Source organism: Bombina bombina, chromosome 2, assembly GCF_027579735.1.
Source record: "Bombina bombina isolate aBomBom1 chromosome 2, aBomBom1.pri, whole genome shotgun sequence".
NCBI classification, from domain to species: domain Eukaryota; kingdom Metazoa; phylum Chordata; class Amphibia; order Anura; family Bombinatoridae; genus Bombina; species Bombina bombina.
Genome location: NC_069500.1, coordinates 1,015,218,502 through 1,015,241,349, shown reverse-complemented (window position 1 = coordinate 1,015,241,349; position 22,848 = coordinate 1,015,218,502). Strand labels below are relative to the sequence as shown.

The window sequence follows — 22,848 nt, the reverse complement described above, 5'->3', positions numbered from 1 at the left end:
GACTTCTCCTGGCTTGTTGAGGATGGATGTCGGCTCTTCAAAACTGTAAGGGGATCTTCAGGGGTTAGTGTTAGGTCTTTTTAAGGGTTTATTGGGTGGGTTTTAGTTTTAGGTTAGGGCTTTGGACTGCAATAGAGCTAAATGCCATATTAAGGGCAATGCCCATCCAGATGCCTATTTCAGGGCAATGGGGAGCTTAGGTTTTTTTAATTAGGGTTTTATATGGGGGGGTTGGTTGTGTGGGTGGTGGGTTTTACTGTTGGGGGTTGTTTGTATTTATTTCTACAGGTAAAAGGGATGATTTCTTTGGGGCAATGCCCCGCAAAAGGCCCTTTTAAGGTTTATTGGTAGTTTAGTTTAGGCTAGGGGGGGGGTTATTTGGGGGGGGACTTTTTTTATTTTGATAGGGCTATTAGATTAGGTGTAATTAGTTTAAATATCTTATAATTTGTTTTTTTATTTTGTGTAATTTAGTGGGGGTTTTTTTTGTAATTTAGGTATTTGTATTTAATGTATTTAATTGTATTTAATTTAGGTAATTTATTTAATTGTAGTGTAGTGATAGATGTTAGTGTAACTTAGGCTAGGTTTTATTTTACAGGTAAATTTGCATTTATTTTAGCTAGGTAGTTATTAAATAGTTAACAACTATTTAGTAACTTTTCTACCTAGTTAAAATAAATACAAACTTGCCTGTAAAATAAAAATAAACCCTAAGCTAGACACAATATAACTATTAGTTATATTGTAGCTAGCTTAGGGTTTATTTTATAGGTAAGTATTTAGTTTTAAATAGGAATTATTTAGTTATTAATAGTAGGTTTTATTTAGATTTATTTTAATTATATTTAAGTTAGGGGGTGTTAGGGTTAGGGTTAGACTTACGTTTAGGGGTTAATAAATATAGTATAGTAGCAGCGACATTGGGGGTAACAGATTAGGGGTTAATAAATGTAATGTAGGTGGCGACGATGTTAGGGACAGCAGATTAGGGGTAAAAATATTTAACTAGTATTTACGATGCGGGAGTGTGGCGGTTTAGGGTTAATATGTTTATTATAGTGGCGGCGATGTCGGGAACGGCAGATTAGGGGTTATTAATTTTATTTTAGTGTTTGGGATGCTGGAGGGCCTCAGTTTAGGGGTTAATAGGTAGTTTATGGGTGTTAGTGTACTTTTTAGCACTTTAGTTATGAGTTTTATGCTACAGCTTTGAATGTACTACTACTACTGACTAGAATGCGTTACGAATCTTGCGGGATAAGCTGTACCGCTCACTTTTTGGCCTAAAAAAAAAAGCTTGTAATACCGGCAATATGGAAGTCCCATTGAAAAAAGACTATACACAAAATTGCGTAAGTTGATTTGCGGTAAGGCCAAAAACGTGTGCGGAACAGCTGTACCTACAAGACTCGTAATAGCAGCGGTAGTAAAAAAGCAGTTATAAGCCTTAACGCTGCTTTTTTTACTCATAACGCAAAACTCGTAATCTAGCCGTTAGATTCTATATGTATAATATTTACAACTATTGTTGTTTAAACTCAAATATGTTATATCTGTGGATCTTTGTTACAAAATGATTATTCTAAAAAAATATTTAAAAAAAAATCCCAATATACATTATTCATATATACTATCTCTTTCATATATACAATTGCATATTTGTTTTTCATATATCTCTCTATACACATAACACATACACACACATACTTTTCATTTTACATTTCTTCATAACACCCTATTTTGTTCTCATTCACATATATTTTTTTCATACATACATCTACACATCAGTCATTTAAATTTTTCTTTATATTTTACACTTACTTTTACTACATTTCATAACACATCCCCCCTTTTTTCATTACACTAGTGTTTGCTTTTTTCTCTATACATTCATGTTTAATATCCTATATAATAAAAGGCCAAGTGTGTTTGTCTGAAGCTGTCATGCTCAGTAGAGACTGCGCGCGAGGACAAACACACCTGGCCTTCCAACTGACCTGGCATCTGGCGTGTGGTGGAGTGGGCGTGGCCGAGGGGTGTAACATGGGCATGGCGTGGGTGGGCCTGGCGGGGCGTGTGCATGGGCAGGGGCGGGCGTGACATGGGCGGGGCCGGATGCCGTGGCTGACTGCCATGAGAGACAGAGAGCTCTAAAGAGGGGGGATAGAGAGAGCAGAAGAGGGGGGTAAAGAGAGGGAGAGAGACAGCAAAAGAGAGGGGGACAGTGCAAAAGATAGGGGGGAAGAGAGAGAGCAAAAGAGAGGAAGAGAGACAGCAAAAGAGAGAGGGGAGAGAGAGAGCTGAAGAGGGGGAGAGAGAGAGAGCAAAAGAGGGGGAGAGAGAGCAAAAGAGAGGAAGAGAGACAGCAAAAGAGAGAGGGGAGAGAGAGAGCAGAAGTGAGGGTGGAGAGAGAGAGAGAGCAAAAAGAGGGGGGAGAGAGAGCAAAAGAGATGGAGAGAGACAGCAAAAGAGAGGGGGGAGAAACAGCAAAAGAGAGGGGGGAGAAAAAAGAGAGGGAGAGATACAGTAAAAGAGAGAGGGGAAAGAGAGAGAGCAAAAGAGAGGGGGAGAGAGAGCAAAAGAGTGGGGGAGATAGAGAGCACAAAAGAGAGGGGGAGAGAGTGCAAAAGAGAGGGGAGAGAGAGCAAAAGAGAGGGAGAGAGAGAGTAAAAGAGAGGGAGAGAGAGAGAAAAAGAGAGAGGGGTGAGAGAGAGAGAGAGAGAGAGAGAGAGAGAGAGCAAAAGAGAGGGGGAGAGAGAGCAAAAGAGAGGGAGAGAGAGAGTAAAAGAGAGGGAGAGAGAGAGAAAAAGAGAGAGGGGTGAGAGAGAGAGAGAGAGAGAGAGAGAGAGAGAGAGAGAGAGCAAAAGATAGGGGAGAGAGAGAGCAAAAGAGAGTGGAGAGAGAGAGAGAGAAAAAGAGAGAGAGAGAGAGAGCAAAAGAGAGGGGGGAGAGAGCATAAGAGAGGGGGAGAGAAAGAGCAAAAGAGGGGTGATATAGAGAACAAAAGAGAGGGGGAGAGAGAGCAAAAGAAAGGGGAGAGAGTAAAAGAGAGAGAGAGAGCAAAAGAAAGGGGGAGAGGGAGCAAAATAGATGGAGAGAGACAGCAAAAGAGAGAGGGGAGAGAGCAAAATAGAGGGAGAGATACAGCAAAAGAGAGAGAGGAGAGAGAGAGAGCAAAAGAGAGGGGGTAGAGAGAGCAAAAGAAAGTTGAGAGAGTAAAAGAGAGAGGGGAGAGAGCAAAAGAGAGGGGGAGATAGAGAGCGCAAAAGAGAGGGGGAGGGAGCACAAAAGAGAGGGGGGAGAGCGCAAAAGAGAGGGGGAGAGAGAGCAAAAGAGAGGGAGAGAGACAGCAAAAAAGAGGAGAGAGAGAGCAAAATAGATGGAGAGAGACAGCAAAAGAGAGGGGGAGAGAGCAAAAGAGAGGGAGAGATACAGCAAAAGAGAGAGTAGAGAGAGAGAACAAAAGAGAGGGGGTAGAGAGAGCAAAAGAAAGGGGAGAGAGTAAAAGAGAGAGGGGAGAGAAAGAGCAAAAGAGAGGGGGACATAGAGAGCACAAAAGAGAGGGGGGAGAGCGCAAAAGAGAGGGAGGGAGAGAGAGAGCAAAAGAGAGGTAGAGAGACAGCAAAAGAGAGGAGAGAGAGAGCAAACGAGAGGGGGGAAGAGAGAGAGCAAAAGAGAGGGAGAGAGACAGCAAAAGAGGGGGAGAGAGAGCAAAAGAGAGGGGGGAGAGAGAGCGCAAAAGAGAGGGGGGAGAGAGAGCAAAAGAGAGGGGGAAGAGAGAGAGCGCAAAAGAGAGGGGAGAGAGAGAGAGCAAAAGAGAGGGAAGAGAGAGAGAGCAAAAGAGAGGGGAGAAAGAGAGGGGGGATAGAGAGAGCAAGGGGTGGGACCGCTGTACTGCAAAAAATGGCCTGTGTACACGGGCTTTAGGACTAGTTTATACATATTTGTGCATACTTGAATTTTTATTTAACAATTATATGGTACATATCTCTTTAAGATACACCTTTTTTACAGTGTTTCAATCAATGTTAAGGTTTATATAAATGTCCTGGTCAGTGCCACTAACTTATGCCCGTGAACAAGGGCAGATGATAGCCGAAACATGTTTGGAATGTACTGCCCAATATGACCAGGAACATCAATGGACATTCCTTTGTTTTTATGGATTTTATCCACATGCCATTGTTTTTATCGTGAGGGTTTGCACTCACCAGGCTTATCGCTCGTATTACACGTTGAAAGAAAACACAATCGCATGAGCGCAATCGCTATTTACGCTAGAATGATTACCGCGACTTCAGAACTCTGGTTAACTGCTACAAATAAAATGTTGCACAAAATACATCAAAAATACATTTAAAAGTACAGTTACACTCATAATAACACCATCTAATAAAACTTATTTTTAAAAAATATATTGCATTCAAAAGTTATAAGGGCTCCGAGATATGAGGTCTCAGGTGTAAGAAAAAAAAGGCAGGCAAGCAGCTTTAACCCCTTAATGACCAAGGACGTACGCCACACGTCCTCAAAAAAAAGACAGTTAATGACCGAGGACGTGTGGCGTACGTCCTTGGTCTGGAAAGCAGCTGGAAGCGATCCTGCTCGCTTCCAGCTGCTTTCCGGTTATTGCAGTGATGCCTCGATATGGAGGCATCGTGCAATAACCCCCCTTGGCCATCCGATGCAGAGAGAGCCACTCTGTGGCCTTCTCTGCACCGGACATCAGTGGCCGGTATCGTTGGTGGGTGGGAGCAAGTCTGGGAGGCGGGTGGGCGGCCATCGATGTGCCGAGTGGAGGGAAGGGGGGCGGGATCGGGGGCGGAACAGGCGGGAGCGCGCACGGGAGCGCGCGTGTGCACGGGGGGCGGGCGGGCGCGTGCACGGGGCGGGAGCGGGAGGGAACCAATACACTACAGAAAAATAAAATTGTTAAAAGTTAAAAAAAAAATATTTGTAAATTTAGAAATAAACATCTAAGGGATCAGGAAGGGGTGGGGGGTTGGTCTTGGGGGGGGGGAAGCTACACTACAGAAAAGGGCATTTTTTTTTAAAAAAAAAAGGCACATTTGTTGCTAAACTGGGTACTGGCAGACAGCTGCCAGTACCCAAGATGGCGCCCATTAAGGCAGAGGGGGAGGGTCAGAGAGCTGTTTGGTGGGGGATCAGTGAGGTTGGGGACTAAGGGAGGATTCTACACAGCAGCATATGTAGATATGCCAAAAAAAAAACAAAAAAAAAAGCCCAAATATAGCTTTTATTTTAGTACTGGTAGAGTTTCTGCCAGTACTTAAGATGGCGGGGACAATTGTGGGGTGGGGGAGGGAAGAGAGCTGTTTGGGAGGGATCAGGGGGTCTCATGTTTCAGGTGGGAGGCTGAGCTCTACACTAAAGCTAAAATTAACCCTGCAAGCTACATAATTAACCCCTTCACTGCTAGCCATAATACACGTGTGAAATGCAGCGGCATTTGGCGGCCTTCTTATTACCAAAAAGCAACGCCAAAGCCATATATTTCTGCTATTTCTGAACAAAGGGGATCCCAGAGAAGCATTTACAACCATTTGTGCCATAATTGCACAAGCTGTTTGTAAATGATTTCAGTGAGAAAACTAAAATTGTGAAAAATGTAACGTTTTTTTTTAATTTGATCGCATTTGGCGGTGAAATGGTGGCATGAAATATACCAAGATTGGCCTAGATCAATACTTGGGGTTGTCTACTACACTACACTAAAGCTAAAAGTATCCCTAAAAGCTCCCTACATGCTCCATAATTAACCCCTTCACTGCTGGGCATAATACACGTGCAGTGCGCAGTGGCATTTAGCAACCTTCTAATTACTAAAAAGCAAAGCCAAAGCCATATATGTCTGCTATTTCTGAACAAAGGGGATCCCAGAGAAGCATTTACAACCATTTAAGCCATAATTGCACAAGCTGTTTGTAAATAATTTCAGTGAGAAACCAAGTTTGTGAAAAAATTAGTAAAAAAGTGAACGATTTTTTGTATTTAATCGCATTTGGCGGTGAAATGGTGGCATGAAATATACCAAAATGGGCCTAGATGAATACTTTGGGATGTCTACTAAAAAATATATATACATGTCAATGGATATTCAGAGATTCCTGAAAGATAGTAGTGTTCCAATGTAACTAGCGCTAATTTTGAAAAATAATGGTTTGGAAATAGCAAAGTGCTATTTGTATTTATGGCCCTATAACATACAAAAAAAGCAAAGAACATGTAAACATTGGGTATTTCTAAACTCAGGACAAAATTTAGAAACTATTTAGCACAGTGTTTTTTGGTGGTTGTAGATGTGTAACAGATGTTGGGGGTCAAAGTTAGAAAAAGTGTGGTTTTTTTCAATTTTTTCCTCATATTTTATAATTTTTTTATAGTAAATTATAAGATATGATGAAAATAATGGTATCTTTAGAAAGTCCATTTAATGACGAGAAAAACGGTATATAATATGTGTGAGTACAGTAAATGAGTAAGAGGAAAATTACAGCTAAACACAAACACCGCAGAAATGTAAAAATAGCCTTGGTCCCAAACGGACAGAAAATGGAAAAGTGCTGTGGTCATTAAGGGGTTAAAATAGAGATACATACATATACATAAATAAAAAGAGAGAAGCGCTCAACCTGGAAACGAACAATAGCATAATAGCTTGTTCTATGGCTAGTTACCACCCAAGAAGCAGCCTCTTTTTGCTCAACATGTGCCTTTCACAGAGAAAAACTTTCCTGAAGCATATCAGTCTGATCCTGACTTCACAGTACAGTCCAGCCCCGAAATACCAGGCAATCCTTCTCTGAACGAGAGAAACAGCAAAACCCCAGACGTACGTTTCGGCCTATTGTGGGCCTCGTCAGTGAGGTGCAGCCATATCCCTCTAGGCACACTGAGCAACGGGTCCACGTCTGGATTCCCGCATCACACTTAGGGAGACTTCCCAAAATGTCATAATTTGCATAAATAAAAAGAGAGAAGCGCTCAACCTGGAAACGAACAATAGCATAATAGCTTGTTCTATGGCTGGTAGAGCGCTTCTCTCTTTGTATGCAAATTATTATGACCCTGGGGAAGTCTCCCTATGGGTGATGGGGGAAACCAGACGTGGACTCCTTGCCCAGTGTGCTTAGAGGAATGTGGCTGCACCTCACTGACGAGGCCCATAGGAGGCCGAAACGATCGTCTGGGGTTGTCATGTTCCTTGTTCAGAGGAGAATTGCCTGGTATTTCGGGGCTGGACTGACCTTACTTGGCGGGATCAGACTGATATACTTCAGGAAAGTTTTCTTCTGTGAAAAGCACACTGGTCTAAAAGAGGCTGCCTCCGGGTGGTAAATTGCCATAGAACAAGCCACTGAGCTGTTGTTCGTTCCTGGTAGAGTGCTTCTCTCTTTGTATGCAAATTATTATGACCCTGGGGAAGTCTCCCTATGGGTGATGGGGGAAACCAGACGTGGACTCCTTGCCCAGTGTGCTTAGAGGAATGTGGCTGCACCTCACTGACGAGGCCCATAGGAGGCCGAAACGATCATCTGGGGTTGTCATGTTCCTTGTTCAGAGGAGAATTGCCTGGTATTTCGGGGCTGGACTGACCTTACTTGGCGGGATCAGACTGATATACTTCAGGAAAGTTTTCTTCTGTGAAAAGCACACTGGTCTAAAAGAGGCTGCCTCCGGGTGGTAAATCGCCATAGAACAAGCCACTGAGCTGTTGTTCGTTCCTGGTAGAGCGCTTCTCTCTTTGTATGCAAATTATTATGACCCTGGGGAAGTCTCCCTATGGGTGATGGGGGAAACCAGATGTGGACTCCTTGCCTAGTGTGCTTAGAGGAATGTGGCTGCATCTCACTGACGAGGCCCATAGGAGGCCGAAACGATCATCTGGGGTTGTCATGTTCCTTGTTCAGAGGAGAATTGCCTGGTATTTCGGGGCTGGACTGACCTTACTTGGCGGGATCAGACTGATATACTTCAGGAAAGTTTTCTTCTGTGAAAAGCACACTGGTCTAAAAGAGGCTGCCTCCGGGTGGTAAATCGCCATAGAACAAGCCACTGAGCTGTTGTTCGTTCCTGGTAGAGCGCTTCTCTCTTTGTATGCAAATTATTATGACCCTGGGGAAGTCTCCCTATGGGTGATGGGGGAAACCAGATGTGGACTCCTTGCCCAGTGTGCTTAGAGGAATGTGGCTGCACCTCACTGACGAGGCCCATAGGAGGCCGAAACGATCGTCTGGGGTTGTCATGTTCCTTGTTCAGAGGAGAATTGCCTGGTATTTCGGGGCTGGACTGACCTTACTTGGCGGGATCAGACTGATATACTTCAGGAAAGTTTTCTTCTGTGAAAAGCACACTGGTCTAAAAGAGGCTGCCTCCAGGTGGTAAATCGCCATAGAACAAGCCACTGAGCTGTTGTTCGTTCCTGGTAGAGCGCTTCTCTCTTTGTATGCAAATTATTATGACCCTGGGGAAGTCTCCCTATGGGTGATGGGGGAAACCAGACGTGGACTCCTTGCCCAGTGTGCTTAGAGGAATGTGGCTGCACCTCACTGACGAGGCCCATAGGAGGCCGAAACGATCGTCTGGGGTTGTCATGTTCCTTGTTCAGAGGAGAATTGCCTGGTATTTCGGGGCTGGACTGACCTTAATTGGCGGGATCAGACTGATATACTTCAGGAAAGTTTTCTTCTGTGAAAAGCACACTGGTCTAAAAGAGGCTGCCTCCGGGTGGTAAATCGCCATAGAACAAGCCACTGAGCTGTTGTTCGTTCCTGGTAGAGCGCTTCTCTCTTTGTATGCAAATTATTATGACCCTGGGGAAGTCTCCCTATGGGTGATGGGGGAAACCAGACGTGGACTCCTTGCCCAGTGTGCTTAGAGGAATGTGGCTGCACCTCACTGACGAGGCCCATAGGAGGCCGAAACGATCGTCTGGGGTTGTCATGTTCCTTGTTCAGAGGAGAATTGCCTGGTATTTCGGGGCTGGACTGACCTTACTTGGCGGGATCAGACTGATATACTTCAGGAAAGTTTTCTTCTGTGAAAAGCACACTGGTCTAAAAGAGGCTGCCTCCGGGTGGTAAATCGCCATAGAACAAGCCACTGAGCTGTTGTTCGTTCCTGGTAGAGCGCTTCTCTCTTTGTATGCAAATTATTATGACCCTGGGGACGTCTCCCTATGGGTGATGGGGGAAACCAGACGTGGACTCCTTGCCCAGTGTGCTTAGAGGAATGTGGCTGCACCTCACTGACGAGGCCCATAGGAGGCCGAAACGATCGTCTGTAGTTGTCATGTTCCTTGTTCAGAGGAGAATTGCCTGGTATTTCGGGGCTGGGCTGACCTTACTTGGCAGGATCAGACTGATATACTTCAGGAAAGTTTTCTTCTGTGAAAAGCACACTGGTCTAAAAGAGGCTGCCTCCGGGTGGTAAATCGCCATAGAACAAGCCACTGAGCTGTTGTTCGTTCCTGGTAGAGCGCTTCTCTCTTTGTATGCAAATTATTATGACCCTGGGGAAGTCTCCCTATGGGTGATGGGGGAAACCAGACGTGGACTCCTTGCCCAGTGTGCTTAGAGGAATGTGGCTGCACCTCACTGACGAGGCCCATAGGAGGCCGAAACGATCGTCTGGGGTTGTCATGTTCCTTGTTCAGAGGAGAATTGCCTGGTATTTCGGGGCTGGACTGACCTTACTTGGCGGGATCAGACTGATATACTTCAGGAAAGTTTTCTTCTGTGAAAAGCACACTGGTCTAAAAGAGGCTGCCTCCGGGTGGTAAATCGCCATAGAACAAGCCACTGAGCTGTTGTTCATTCCTGGTAGAGCGCTTCTCTCTTTGTATGCAAATTATTATGACCCTGGGGAAGTCTCCCTATGGGTGATGGGGGAAACCAGACGTGGACTCCTTGCCCAGTGTGCTTAGAGGAATGTGGCTGCACCTCACTGACGAGGCCCATAGGAGGCCGAAACGATCGTCTGGGGTTGTCATGTTCCTTGTTCAGAGGAGAATTGCCTGGTATTTCGGGGCTGGACTGACCTTACTTGGCGGGATCAGACTGATATACTTCAGGAAAGTTTTCTTCTGTGAAAAGCACACTGGTCTAAAAGAGGCTGCCTCCGGGTGGTAAATCGCCATAGAACAAGCCACTGAGCTGTTGTTCGTTCCTGGTAGAGCGCTTCTCTCTTTGTATGCAAATTATTATGACCCTGGGGAAGTCTCCCTATGGGTGATGGGGGAAACCAGACGTGGACTCCTTGCCCAGTGTGCTTAGAGGAATGTGGCTGCACCTCACTGACGAGGCCCATAGGAGGCCGAAACGATCGTCTGGGGTTGTCATGTTCCTTGTTCAGAGGAGAATTGCCTGGTATTTCAGGGCTGGACTGACCTTACTTGGCGGGATCAGACTGATATACTTCAGGAAAGTTTTCTTCTGTGAAAAGCACACTGGTCTAAAAGAGGCTGCCTCCGGGTGGTAAATCGCCATAGAACAAGCCACTGAGCTGTTGTTCGTTCCTGGTAGAGCGCTTCTCTCTTTGTATGCAAATTATTATGACCCTGGGGAAGTCTCCCTATGGGTGATGGGGGAAACCAGACGTGGACTCCTTGCCCAGTGTGCTTAGAGGAATGTGGCTGCACCTCACTGACGAGGCCCATAGGAGGCCGAAACGATCGTCTGGGGTTGTCATGTTCCTTGTTCAGAGGAGAATTGCCTGGTATTTCGGGGCTGGACTGACCTTACTTGGCGGGATCAGACTGATATACTTCAGGAAAGTTTTCTTCTGTGAAAAGCACACTGGTCTAAAAGAGGCTGCCTCCGGGTGGTAAATCGCCATAGAACAAGCCACTGAGCTGTTGTTCGTTCCTGGTAGAGCGCTTCTCTCTTTGTATGCAAATTATTATGACCCTGGGGAAGTCTCCCTATGGGTGATGGGGGAAACCAGACGTGGACTCCTTGCCCAGTGTGCTTAGAGGAATGTGGCTGCACCTCACTGACGAGGCCCATAGGAGGCCGAAACGATCATCTGGGGTTGTCATGTTCCTTGTTCAGAGGAGAATTGCCTGGTATTTCGGGGCTGGACTGACCTTACTTGGCGGGATCAGACTGATATACTTCAGGAAAGTTTTCTTCTGTGAAAAGCACACTGGTCTAAAAGAGGCTGCCTCCGGGTGGTAAATCGCCATAGAACAAGCCACTGAGCTGTTGTTCGTTCCTGGTAGAGCGCTTCTCTCTTTGTATGCAAATTATTATGACCCTGGGGAAGTCTCCCTATGGGTGATGGGGGAAACCAGACGTGGACTCCTTGCCCAGTGTGCTTAGAGGAATGTGGCTGCACCTCACTGACGAGGCCCATAGGAGGCCGAAACGATCGTCTGGGGTTGTCATGTTCCTTGTTCAGAGGAGAATTGCCTGGTATTTCGGGGCTGGACTGACCTTACTTGGCGGGATCAGACTGATATACTTCAGGAAAGTTTTCTTCTGTGAAAAGCACACTGGTCTAAAAGAGGCTGCCTCCGGGTGGTAAATCGCCATAGAACAAGCCACTGAGCTGTTGTTCGTTCCTGGTAGAGCGCTTCTCTCTTTGTATGCAAATTATTATGACCCTGGGGAAGTCTCCCTATGGGTGATGGGGGAAACCAGACGTGGACTCCTTGCCCAGTGTGCTTAGAGGAATGTGGCTGCACCTCACTGACGAGGCCCATAGGAGGCCGAAACGATCATCTGGGGTTGTCATGTTCCTTGTTCAGAGGAGAATTGCCTGGTATTTCGGGGCTGGACTGACCTTACTTGGCGGGATCAGACTGATATACTTCAGGAAAGTTTTCTTCTGTGAAAAGCACACTGGTCTAAAAGAGGCTGCCTCCGGGTGGTAAATCGCCATAGAACAAGCCACTGAGCTGTTGTTCGTTCCTGGTAGAGCGCTTCTCTCTTTGTATGCAAATTATTATGACCCTGGGGAAGTCTCCCTATGGGTGATGGGGGAAACCAGATGTGGACTCCTTGCCCAGTGTGCTTAGAGGAATGTGGCTGCACCTCACTGACGAGGCCCATAGGAGGCCGAAACGATCGTCTGGGGTTGTCATGTTCCTTGTTCAGAGGAGAATTGCCTGGTATTTCGGGGCTGGACTGACCTTACTTGGCGGGATCAGACTGATATACTTCAGGAAAGTTTTCTTCTGTGAAAAGCACACTGGTCTAAAAGAGGCTGCCTCCGGGTGGTAAATCGCCATAGAACAAGCCACTGAGCTGTTGTTCGTTCCTGGTAGAGCGCTTCTCTCTTTGTATGCAAATTATTATGTCCCTGGGGAAGTCTCCCTATGGGTGATGGGGGAAACCAGACGTGGACTCCTTGCCCAGTGTGCTTAGAGGAATGTGGCTGCACCTCACTGACGAGGCCCATAGGAGGCCGAAACGATCATCTGGGGTTGTCATGTTCCTTGTTCAGAGGAGAATTGCCTGGTATTTCGGGGCTGGACTGACCTTACTTGGCGGGATCAGACTGATATACTTCAGGAAAGTTTTCTTCTGTGAAAAGCACACTGGTCTAAAAGAGGCTGCCTCCGGGTGGTAAATCGCCATAGAACAAGCCACTGAGCTGTTGTTCGTTCCTGGTAGAGCGCTTCTCTCTTTGTATACATACATATACATGTCTAAATATGTATATGTAAATATATATATATATATATATATATATATGTATATATGTATATATGTGTGTGTGTGTGAGAGAGAGTGTGTGTACATATATATTTATGTTTTTATATGTGTATATATGTATTTACAGTCATGCATACACATATAAACACATACATGCATACTGTATGTATACATATATAGACATTTATATAGTTGCATAGGAGCCCATTGCCGTTAAGTGGATGAAATCATGCAAAAGCATATTTATGCAATATTCATATAAAATAAAGGTTTTAACTATGTATTTACTGTAAATATTTCATATTTCAATGTTCTGCGCATAGCAGAATAGGTTCTATGTAATAGATATTCATATATATATATATATATATACATATATCTGTATAGATATATATTGTACCAATAAACCATCAGACATATCATGTAGAAATTTCTATTTATAAATAAATAGAACATATTCTGCTATGTGCAAACAAAACATTAGAGTATGAAATATTCATATTTTCATGTTGGTTTAGCGCAAATTAGAAAATGTGATCATGTTTTTTTTCACTTTTTTTTTTTTTATTGACTTCTAGTGGGGAATACATGAACGTGCACGTGATATTCTAACTTTAGATATGCCCGCTTGCTTGCTTTCTGTTAAGGAGGTTGTAGTGCCCTCACTGTGTGACATTTACTGTTTTAGATTACTTTACATATTACTTTACATACCTAAAGTAGTTGTTTTTTACTTCGGCTAGTTGGGGTGTGATTGCTCATTTGCTAATTGTAGTCAGGGCTGGGGCCCTGCTTTTTTTTTTTTTTTCTGCAATCTCCCTTGAAAGGCTACCCCTTTTGGTTAGACTTTAATGTAGTTTAGGAGTTGAATGTAGCAGTGACAATTTGAGTGTTGGCCCAGCCCCCTATATACTTCCATTTGTTAGTAAGAGGGTGCCACCTCATCTGAGGGTTTAGTTTGCATTCTAGGATGGACCTAATTGTTAAAGGGACATAAAACAAGTTGGGATATAGACAAAATATAATAATATGTACTTTAATTACTTTACCTGCAAATTTATATTACAGTGCCTCGCCATTAACCCTTTCTTTTTAGTTTTTGAATTGTAAAGCTCTAACTCCCCCCACACATTTCCTTCTATGGCTGTATCTATATAAATTGTTATTTTGGTAGAATGCAAAAGGGCACAGGGATTATCTGCTGGAGCATGCCTAGAAGATGTGAACTCAGTTGAAATACAATGCCTATTTAAACACTGATAAGGGTGGGTGGCGTTGGCTGCTCCAGGCAACTAAGCTATGTAATTCATTTGCTTATTTTTTTTAAATTATTTTAAAATACTTGCCAGTAATTTTTAAACATTTTTTTATGCAAACTACTTTTAATTAATTAGCCCTTTTAGGAAAACAACAAATGGCACCCTACTTATCCTCAAGTGGTATGCCCAGAATAAGGTGCGCCTAATTTATGCTTCTCCTCAAGTATGTATTAAACTAGTGGATTGACAGTTGGGCTTAAGACAAATCTTAATATTTGGATTTAACCAATGGGTTAGCCATTAGGCTTGAATAGATCTTAAATGGATAGTCCTATGATTTTATGTAGTAGGTCTTATGGTGTGAAAAATAATAATAATAGAATAAATAATATAAAAATATAAAAAATAATAGCAAAATGTATATATTTGTCTCCTTATATGATATGATAAAAATAAGACATAATATCAATATCAATATCAGATTATAAAACAATACTTAATCATAGTCCCCGAAATTATGTGGTATGAAGATAAACGCCCATTGATACAAATGAGTGTCCCAATGAAATTGCCTTCCAATCCGAGGTTACATGGGGAATTGGCCCCAAATAATAGCTACTCTCTCCAAAAGTTGTGATAAGATGACCTTCATTCTAAAAAGAAACAAAAAAAAGAAGAGGCGCTCTGGTGCAGATAAACCTTGGGTATAAAAATTATATACTCTAGGATACAGATGTACTACTCACAAAGGTGTTTGCACATACAGTGCAATAACAGATAAGCCGAAGCTTCAGAGCCGCTCAGCTGACTCGCTGTAGACAAAACAGCTGTTCCTTAAACGATCGTGTAACCAATGATTCAAAGGGTAGACGAAATGAACCTGTGAAATAAGGAGATAAAACGCCCTTGGTGCAGATTATCCCAGGCGCAGAAGCCACACTGCAAGTATCGTTAGAATTATACTCACAAGCGGAGTTGCACAATCAGTGCAATATCAGGCGTGCCGAATCTTAAAGAGCCGTTCGGCTGACTTTCTTGGGTCAGTGCAGCTGTTCCTTGATGAACCGGGTTAATCAGTGGTAATATGGATGGTGGCTGACCATTAGTAATTGCAGTCCGTACAAGGAATAAGTTTGGCCCAAGAGTAATGAATATAGAGAATAATATCTCACAGCAAGGTAGAATAAGTAAAGGGTTTAATTAAAAACATTAAAAGTTGCTTAGCAACCCGTTTCTCGGCTAACATGTTAGCCGAGAAACGCGTTTAGCATCAAAATTTACATTCACTTTAATCATTTAAGGGGACAGTTATATTGTATAATTGTTGCTGTTTCTATGGTTACATTGTTTTATTACTGTTACATTTATAATACCTCCTTATGTCTTTTGATGTAGCTAATTGACAAGGTCCAAGAGGGAGCTTTATAGTAAGTGGAAGGTTTAAAAAAGTAATGGGATTGCACTGGTATAATCAAGCTCTCATTTATTGTATTCTTACATGTGATCGTATAAATTAGAGAATGGTCAGTATGCTGCTGTATTGTTTTCCTTTTCAAACCTCACTAAAAATATTTCACACAAAAAATAAAGGAAAAGGAGCTATTTATAAACAATTTAATACATTACAGCAGGCAAAGTGGATTAATGGGAACACATTAATTGGGAGGAAAAAAAAATCACAATGCAATGTCCCTTTAATTACTGATAACTATACTTTATATAATTTTAAAATGCTTTACTTTTCTTTAAAATAATCTAAAATTCAAAGATAAAATTGGTGCTTGCCCCTCTACCCAACCTGGTAAAATATCTCTCTTTGGTCCTTGAGTTTCTGCAGTCAGTCCAGAGCTATGTGGGGTAGGAATGTGAGAGCTTTGTATAGATAGCATTGGAAGGTGTCTAAACCTCACTGGTTTTTTATAAATAAAAAAAAAAAAAGAGACCACAAACAAAGAAAGAAAGTTAATTTCTGGGGTACGTGTCCAAGTTACCTTCAAAGCCTATTTTAGATGTTTTTAATTGCAGTAAATATAGTAGTTCATAATTGCAGCTAATTATAGCAAAATCCCTTCTTTTGCAATTACAAATGTAAGTAGACCCATGAATAGTAGATACCATTGCCAAGGTAACTATTCCAGGCTAATAAACACTCATTTGGGGAATTGTGTGGACTTAGCAATTTGTTCTGACAAAAAGCATTCTTTAAAATAATACTATCTCCAGTGACCTGTTTTTCTTAGGCGTCTGCCAGCTTGTAAACAAGGTGGATGAGAACTCTGGCAAAATCAAGGCGTTTAACAGAAATGATGAGCAATTTCTGGAAGCATTTGCCATATTCTGTGGCTTGGGGATCCAGAACACACAGATGTACGAAGCTGTGGAGCGAGCAATGGCCAAACAGATGGTTACTTTAGAGGTGTGTCCACAGCAAACGTCTTTTGTTTTGTTGTATTTTGTTTTTTAGGCCTTGTTTTATTAATGCAACTTGTTCTTGCTTATTGTTGCTCCCTTGCTTACTTGCTGCTTATTCTTGCTTACAAGAATTGTCAAACAGTTTCTTAGTAAATAGCCCCTGCAACATGGAAAATGCCATTTTTATTTCACCTTTTAATCTTGTCTGGTGTCTGTTATACTTGTCTCTGGTTTATACATTAGATTACAAGTTGTCAAGTTTTTATTTAAAACTCACATTCACAATATTGTGTAATGGGCATTTTTGAGAACGATCTGAAGATTCTAGTAAACTTTTGTCTGAAAAAAAACAGGCGGCAAGATTACGAGTTGTGCGTTAGGGTAAAAAAGCAGCGTTAAGAAGTCCTAACGCTGCTTTTTTACGCCCGCTGGTATTACGAGTCTTGAAGGTTTAGGGTCACCACACACTTCTTTGGCCTTAACGCAAAACGACTTACGTAAACTTTGTAAAGTCTTTTTTCTATGGGACTTCCATAGCGCCGTTATTACGAGTCTGTCCTGGGAGGCCAAAAAGCGAGCGGTACACCCTACTCTGTCAAGAGTCCTACTGCATTTAAAAGTCAGTAGTTATGAGTTTTACACTACAACGCTGTAACATAAAACTCATAACTAAAGTGCTAAAAAGTACACTAACACCCATAAACTACCTATTAACCCCAAAACTGAGGCCCTCCCACATCGCAAACACTATAATAAAATTTTTAACCCCTAATCTGCCTCTCAGGACACCGCCGCCAGCTACATTATATTTATGAACCCCTAATCTGCTGCCCCCAACTTCGCCGACACCTACATTAAATTTATTAACCCCTAATCTACCGCCCCCAATGTCGCCACAACCTACCTACACTTTTTAACCCCTAATCTGCTGCCCCCAACTTTGCCGCCACTATAATAAACATATTAACCCCTAAACCACCACACTCCTGCCTCGCAAACATTAGTTAAATATTATTAACCCCTAATCTGCTGTCCCTAACATTGCCGCCACCTACCTACATTTATTAACCCCTAATCTGCCGTCCCCAATGTCTCCGCCACTATGTTAAAGTTATTAACCCCTAAACCTAAGTCTAACCCTAACCATAACACCCACTAACTTAAATATAATTTAAATAAATCTAAATAAATATTCCTATAATTAACTAAATTATTTCTATTTAAAACTAAATACTTACCTATAAAATAAACCCTAAGCTAGCTACAATATAACTAATAGTTACATTGTATCTAGCTTAGGGTTTATATTTATTTTACAGGCAAGTTTGTATTTATTTTAACTAGATAGAATAGTTATTAAATATTTATTAACTATTTAATAACTACCTAGCTAAAATAAAGACAAATTTACCTGTAAAATAAAACCTAACCTAAGTTACACTAACACCTAACACTACAATATAATTAAATAAATTAACTAAATTAAATACAATTACCTAAATTAAATTAAATTAGTTAAAGTACAAAAAACCCCACTAAATTACAGAAAATAAAAAACAAATTACAGAAATCTAATCTAAACACCTAATCTAATAGCCCTATTAAAATAAAAGCCCCCCAAAATAAAAACAAAACCCTAGCCTAAACTAAACTACCAATAGCCTTTAAAAGGGCCTTTTGCGGGGCATTGCCCCAAGGTAATCAGCTCTTTTACCTGTAAAAAAAAAAATACAAACAACCCCCCCAACAGTAAAACCCACCACCCACACAATCAACCCCCCAAATAAAATACTATCTAAAAAAACTAAGCTCCCCATTGCCCTGAAAAGGGCATTTGGATGGGCATTGCTCTTAAAAGGGCAGTTAGCTCTTTTGCCGCCCAAACCCTAAGTTAAAAATAAAACCCACCCAATACAACCTTAAAAAAACCTAACACTAACCCCCTGAAAATCGACTTACCGGGAGGCGGCTTCATTCAAGCCAGGCCGAAGTACTCAACGAAGCCGGGAGAAGTCTTCATCCAAGCCGGGCAGAAGTGGTCCTCCAGACGGGCAGAAGTCTTCATCCAGACGGCATCTTCTATCTTCATCCATCCGGCGCGGAGCTGGTCCATCTTCAAGACATCCGACGCGGAGCATCCTCTTCATCTGACGACTAAAGCTGAATGAAGGTACCTTTAAGTGACGTCATCCAAGATGGCATCTCTTAGATTCCGATTGGCTGATAGAATTCTATCAGCCAATCGGAATTAAGGTAGAAAAAATCCTATTGGCTGATGCAATCAGCCAATAGGATTGAAGTTCAATCCTATTGGCTGATCCAATCAGCCAATAGGATTGAGCTCACATTCTATTGGCTGTTCCAATCAGCCAATAGAATGCAAGCTCAATCCTATTGGCTGATTGGATCAGCCAATAGGATTTTTTCTACCTAGAATTCTATCAGCCAATCAGAATCTAAGGGACGACATCTTGGATGACGTCACTTAAAGTTACCTTCATTCAGCTTTAGTCTTCGGATAAAGAGGATGCTCCGCGTCGGATGTCTTGAAGATGGACCCGCTCTGCGTCGGATGGATGAAGATAGAAGATGCCGTCTGGATGAAGACTTCTGCCCGTCTGGAGGACCACTTCTGCCCGGCTTGGATGAAGACTTCTGCCCGTCTGGAGGACCACTTCGCACGGCTTGGATGAAGACTTCTCCCGGCTTCGTTGAGGACTTTGGCCGGCTTGGATGAAGACGTTAGGTTTTTTTAAGTGTTAGGTTTTTTTTAAGGGTGTATTGGGTGGGTTTTATTTTTAGCTTAGGGTTTGGGAGGCAAAAGAGCTAACTGCCCTTTTAAGGGCAATGCCCATCCAAATGCCCTTTTCAGGGCAATGGGGAGCTTAGTTTTTTTTTAGATAGTATTTTATTTGGGGGGTTGGTTGTGTGGGTGGTGGGTTTTACTGTTGGGGGGGTTGTTTGTATTTTTTTTACAGGTAAAAGAGCTGATTACTTTGGGGCAATGCCCCGCAAAAGGCCCTTTTAAGGGCTGTTGGTAGTTTAGTTTAGGCTAGGTTTTTTTTTTATTTTGGGGGGGCTATTTCTATTTTAATAGGGCTATTAGATTAGGTGTAATTAGTTTAAATATCTGTAATTTGTTTTTTATGCTCTGTAATTTAGTGTTTGTTTTTTTGTACTTTAGCTAATTTAATTTAATTTAGGTAATTGTATTTAATTTAGTTAATTTATTTAATTATATTGTAGTGTTAGGTGTTAGTGTAACTTAGGTTAGGTTTTATTTTACAGGTAAATTTGTCTTTATTTTAGCTAGGTAGTTATTAAATAGTTAATAACTATTTAATAACTATTCTACCTAGTTAAAATAAATACAAACTTGCCTGTAAAATAAATATAAACCCTAAGTTAGATACAATGTAACTATTAGTTATATTATAGCTAGCTTAGGGTTTATTTTATAGGTAAGTATTTAGTTTTAAATAGCAATAATTTAGTTAATTATAGGAATATTTATTTAGATTTATTTAAATTATATTTAAGTTAGTGGGTGTTAGGTTTAGGGTTAGACTTAGGTTTAGGGGTTAATAACTTTAATATAGTGGCAGCGACATTGGGGCGGCAGATTAGGGGTTAATAAATGTAAGTAGGTGGCGGCGACATTGGGGGCAGCAGATTAGGGGTTAATAAATATAATGTAGGTGTCAGCGATATTGGGGGCAGCAGATTAGGGGTTCATAACTATAATGTAGGTGGCAGCGGTGTCCGGAGCGGCAGATTAGGGGTTAATAATATAATGTAGGTGTCGGCGATGTCGGGGGCAGCAGATTAGGGGTTAATAAGTGTAAAATTAGGGGTGTTTAGACTTAGGGTTCATGTTAGAGTGTTAGGTGTAGACATAACTTTTATTTCCCCATAGGCATCAATGGGGCTGCGTTAGGGAGCTTTACGCTGCTTTTTTTGCAGGTGTTAGACTTTTTTTGAGCCGGCTCTCCCTGTTGATTCCGATGGGGAAATCGTGCACGAGCACGTTACACCAGCTCACCGCTGACTTAAGCAGCGCTGGTATTGGAGTGCGGTAATGAGCAAAATTTTGCTCAACGCTCACTTCTTGTCTTTTAACGACGGGTTTCTGAAAACTCATAATACCAGCGCTGCAGGTAAGTGAGCGGTGAGACAAAACTGCTCATTAGCACCGCACAGCCTCTAACGCAAAACTCGTAATCTAGGTGAGTGTTTGCTAAAGGTATATGGAAGTGAGAAATAAAGTTTAATGATTCAAATTTAAAAAAAAAAAAACCCAGTTGACTTTTGAAATGTATATCGTTCTCAAGACATCCTTTCTTAAAGGGACATGAAACCCAATTTTTTATTTCATGATTTAGAAAGAGCATGTCATTTTAAACAACTTTCTAATTTACTTCTATTATCTAATTTCATTCTCTTGATATCACTTGCTGAAACGCATATCTAGATATGCTCAGTAGCTGCTGATTGGTTGCTGCACATAGAGCCCTCGTGTGATTGACTCACACATGCGCATTGCTATTTCTTCAACAAATATATCTAAAGAATTGAGCAAATTAGATAATAGAAGTATATTGGAAAGTTGTTTAAAATTGCATGCCCTATCTGAATCATGAAAGTTTAATTTTGACTAGACTGTCCCTTTAAATCAGCTCTTTCATGAGAGTGTACTGAGGTAGGCTCAAGAGTGTGCATGTGTCTGGAGCACTATATGACAGTAGTGTTTGTGACAATGTTATATATATATATACACATTTGCATGGCATTGGGCTTTGTTCAGTATATTGTCATGGAAAAAAGATGTTTAAACAAAAGATACCAAGAGAAAGAGGTATATTTGATAGCTTAAGTACAACGGAAAGCATTAGCGGACCTACCCAACAGAGTGCCATGGTACAAATTTTGTTTGGCCCCCCAAAGGTAAGTCAGTAGCAAGCAATAGTATTAATATACATGCTGCTCTGTATAATGATTTTGAGGATAGAGATAGATAGATAGATAGATAGATAGATAGATAGATAGATAGATAGATAAATAGATAGATAGATTAGATAGATTAGATAGATTAGATAGATATCCACAATTATTAGAAATCAAACCTGCAAAGTGGCAAATCAGGAGACTATGGGGCTGATTTATCATCGGTCTGTCCGACAGACATTGATGAATGTCGACAGCATACGTTCTTGTGGACTGCTTGTGCAATGCCGCCCCCCGCAGATTTGCGGCCAATCGGCCGCTAGCAGGGGGTGTCAATCAGCCAGATCATATACGTTCGGGCGGATTGATATCCGCAGCCTCAGAGCAGGCGGACCAGTTATGGAGCAGCGGTCTTAAGACCACTGCTTCATAACTGCTGTTTCCGGTGAGCCTGAAGGCTCGCGCGGGAAACAGGGGCATCAAGCTCCATTCGGCCCTCCTTCTTGGCACCTATATCTACTTTATAAGTAAATAGGGAAGTACCAATTGTGATATTTTTTTTTATTCTGTTATTTACTACAAGTGAATTAATGTGTTAAGCAAACTAAGTAAACAGTTGCATTTTTATACTTTTGTTTCTTAAAGCACTTAGTTGAAGACTGTTCACAAAGAAGTCACACAGTAAGGTTCACATGAATCTGCATCTTTACTTTTTTTCAAAGAAAGTTCTCTGGGGGAAAAATTGTGGGAAAACAGATGTTTTTTAAAAAGCAGTGTTGTTTCTGGTGTTTATCTGTACATTCCTAATTGACAAGACATTTATAAAAAACAATAAAGTGAAAAACACATTAACTATATTTCCCCAAAGTGCTTTTTTCTAGAGAAAGTCAGCTTTAACACAAAGGGGCCAAATTATCACGCTCCGAATGGAGCTTGATGCCTCTGTTTCCGCGCAAGCCTTCTAAAGACCACTGCTCCATAACTGTTCCACCTGCTCTGAGGCCGCAGACATCAATCCGCCCAATCCTATACGATCGTGCGGATCGACACCCCCTGCTAGTGGCCGATTGGCAGCAAATCTGCAGGGGGCGGCATTGCACAATCAGTTCACAAGAACTGCTTGTGTAATGATAAATGCCGACATCGTATCATGTCCACTCGCACAATGATAAATTGACCCCAAAAAGTTTTGTTTGTTTTAATATCTTTTTGCTTTTTTTATTCTTCTGTCAGGAAACTGATTAGGAGTTACATTTATCCATCATTTGTCTACTTTTTTTCAATGTCTTTTGAAAGACCAGTAAAAATTTTAGAAATAAGTTTTTTTTGCAAACTCTATACTGCATCTGATAATAACCTGTGATCTTTTAAAGGGACATAATTCACTTTATAGTGATGCAACATAACTGTAAAAAGCTGACAATAAAATATCACCTGAACATCTCTATGTAAAATAGGATGATATTTTATCTCACAATTTCTTCAGCCCATCAGAGTAAGTGCTGTGCATACAGTTATACTTCAGCTGCCGTCCAGCTGCAAGTTGAAAT

The 22,848-nt window shown here is 41.7% G+C and overlaps 1 protein-coding gene across 1 annotated transcript in view; it reads left to right on the top strand.

The window, feature by feature from the left end:
- PDE5A (phosphodiesterase 5A) overlaps positions 1-22,848 on the top strand; it is a 530,049-nt gene that overhangs the window by 357,729 nt on the left and 149,472 nt on the right. The window contains exon 10 of the mRNA XM_053703601.1: positions 16,183-16,358. Within this exon, the coding sequence (XP_053559576.1) occupies positions 16,183-16,358 (176 nt within the window). The remainder of the gene's footprint in view (positions 1-16,182; positions 16,359-22,848) is intronic.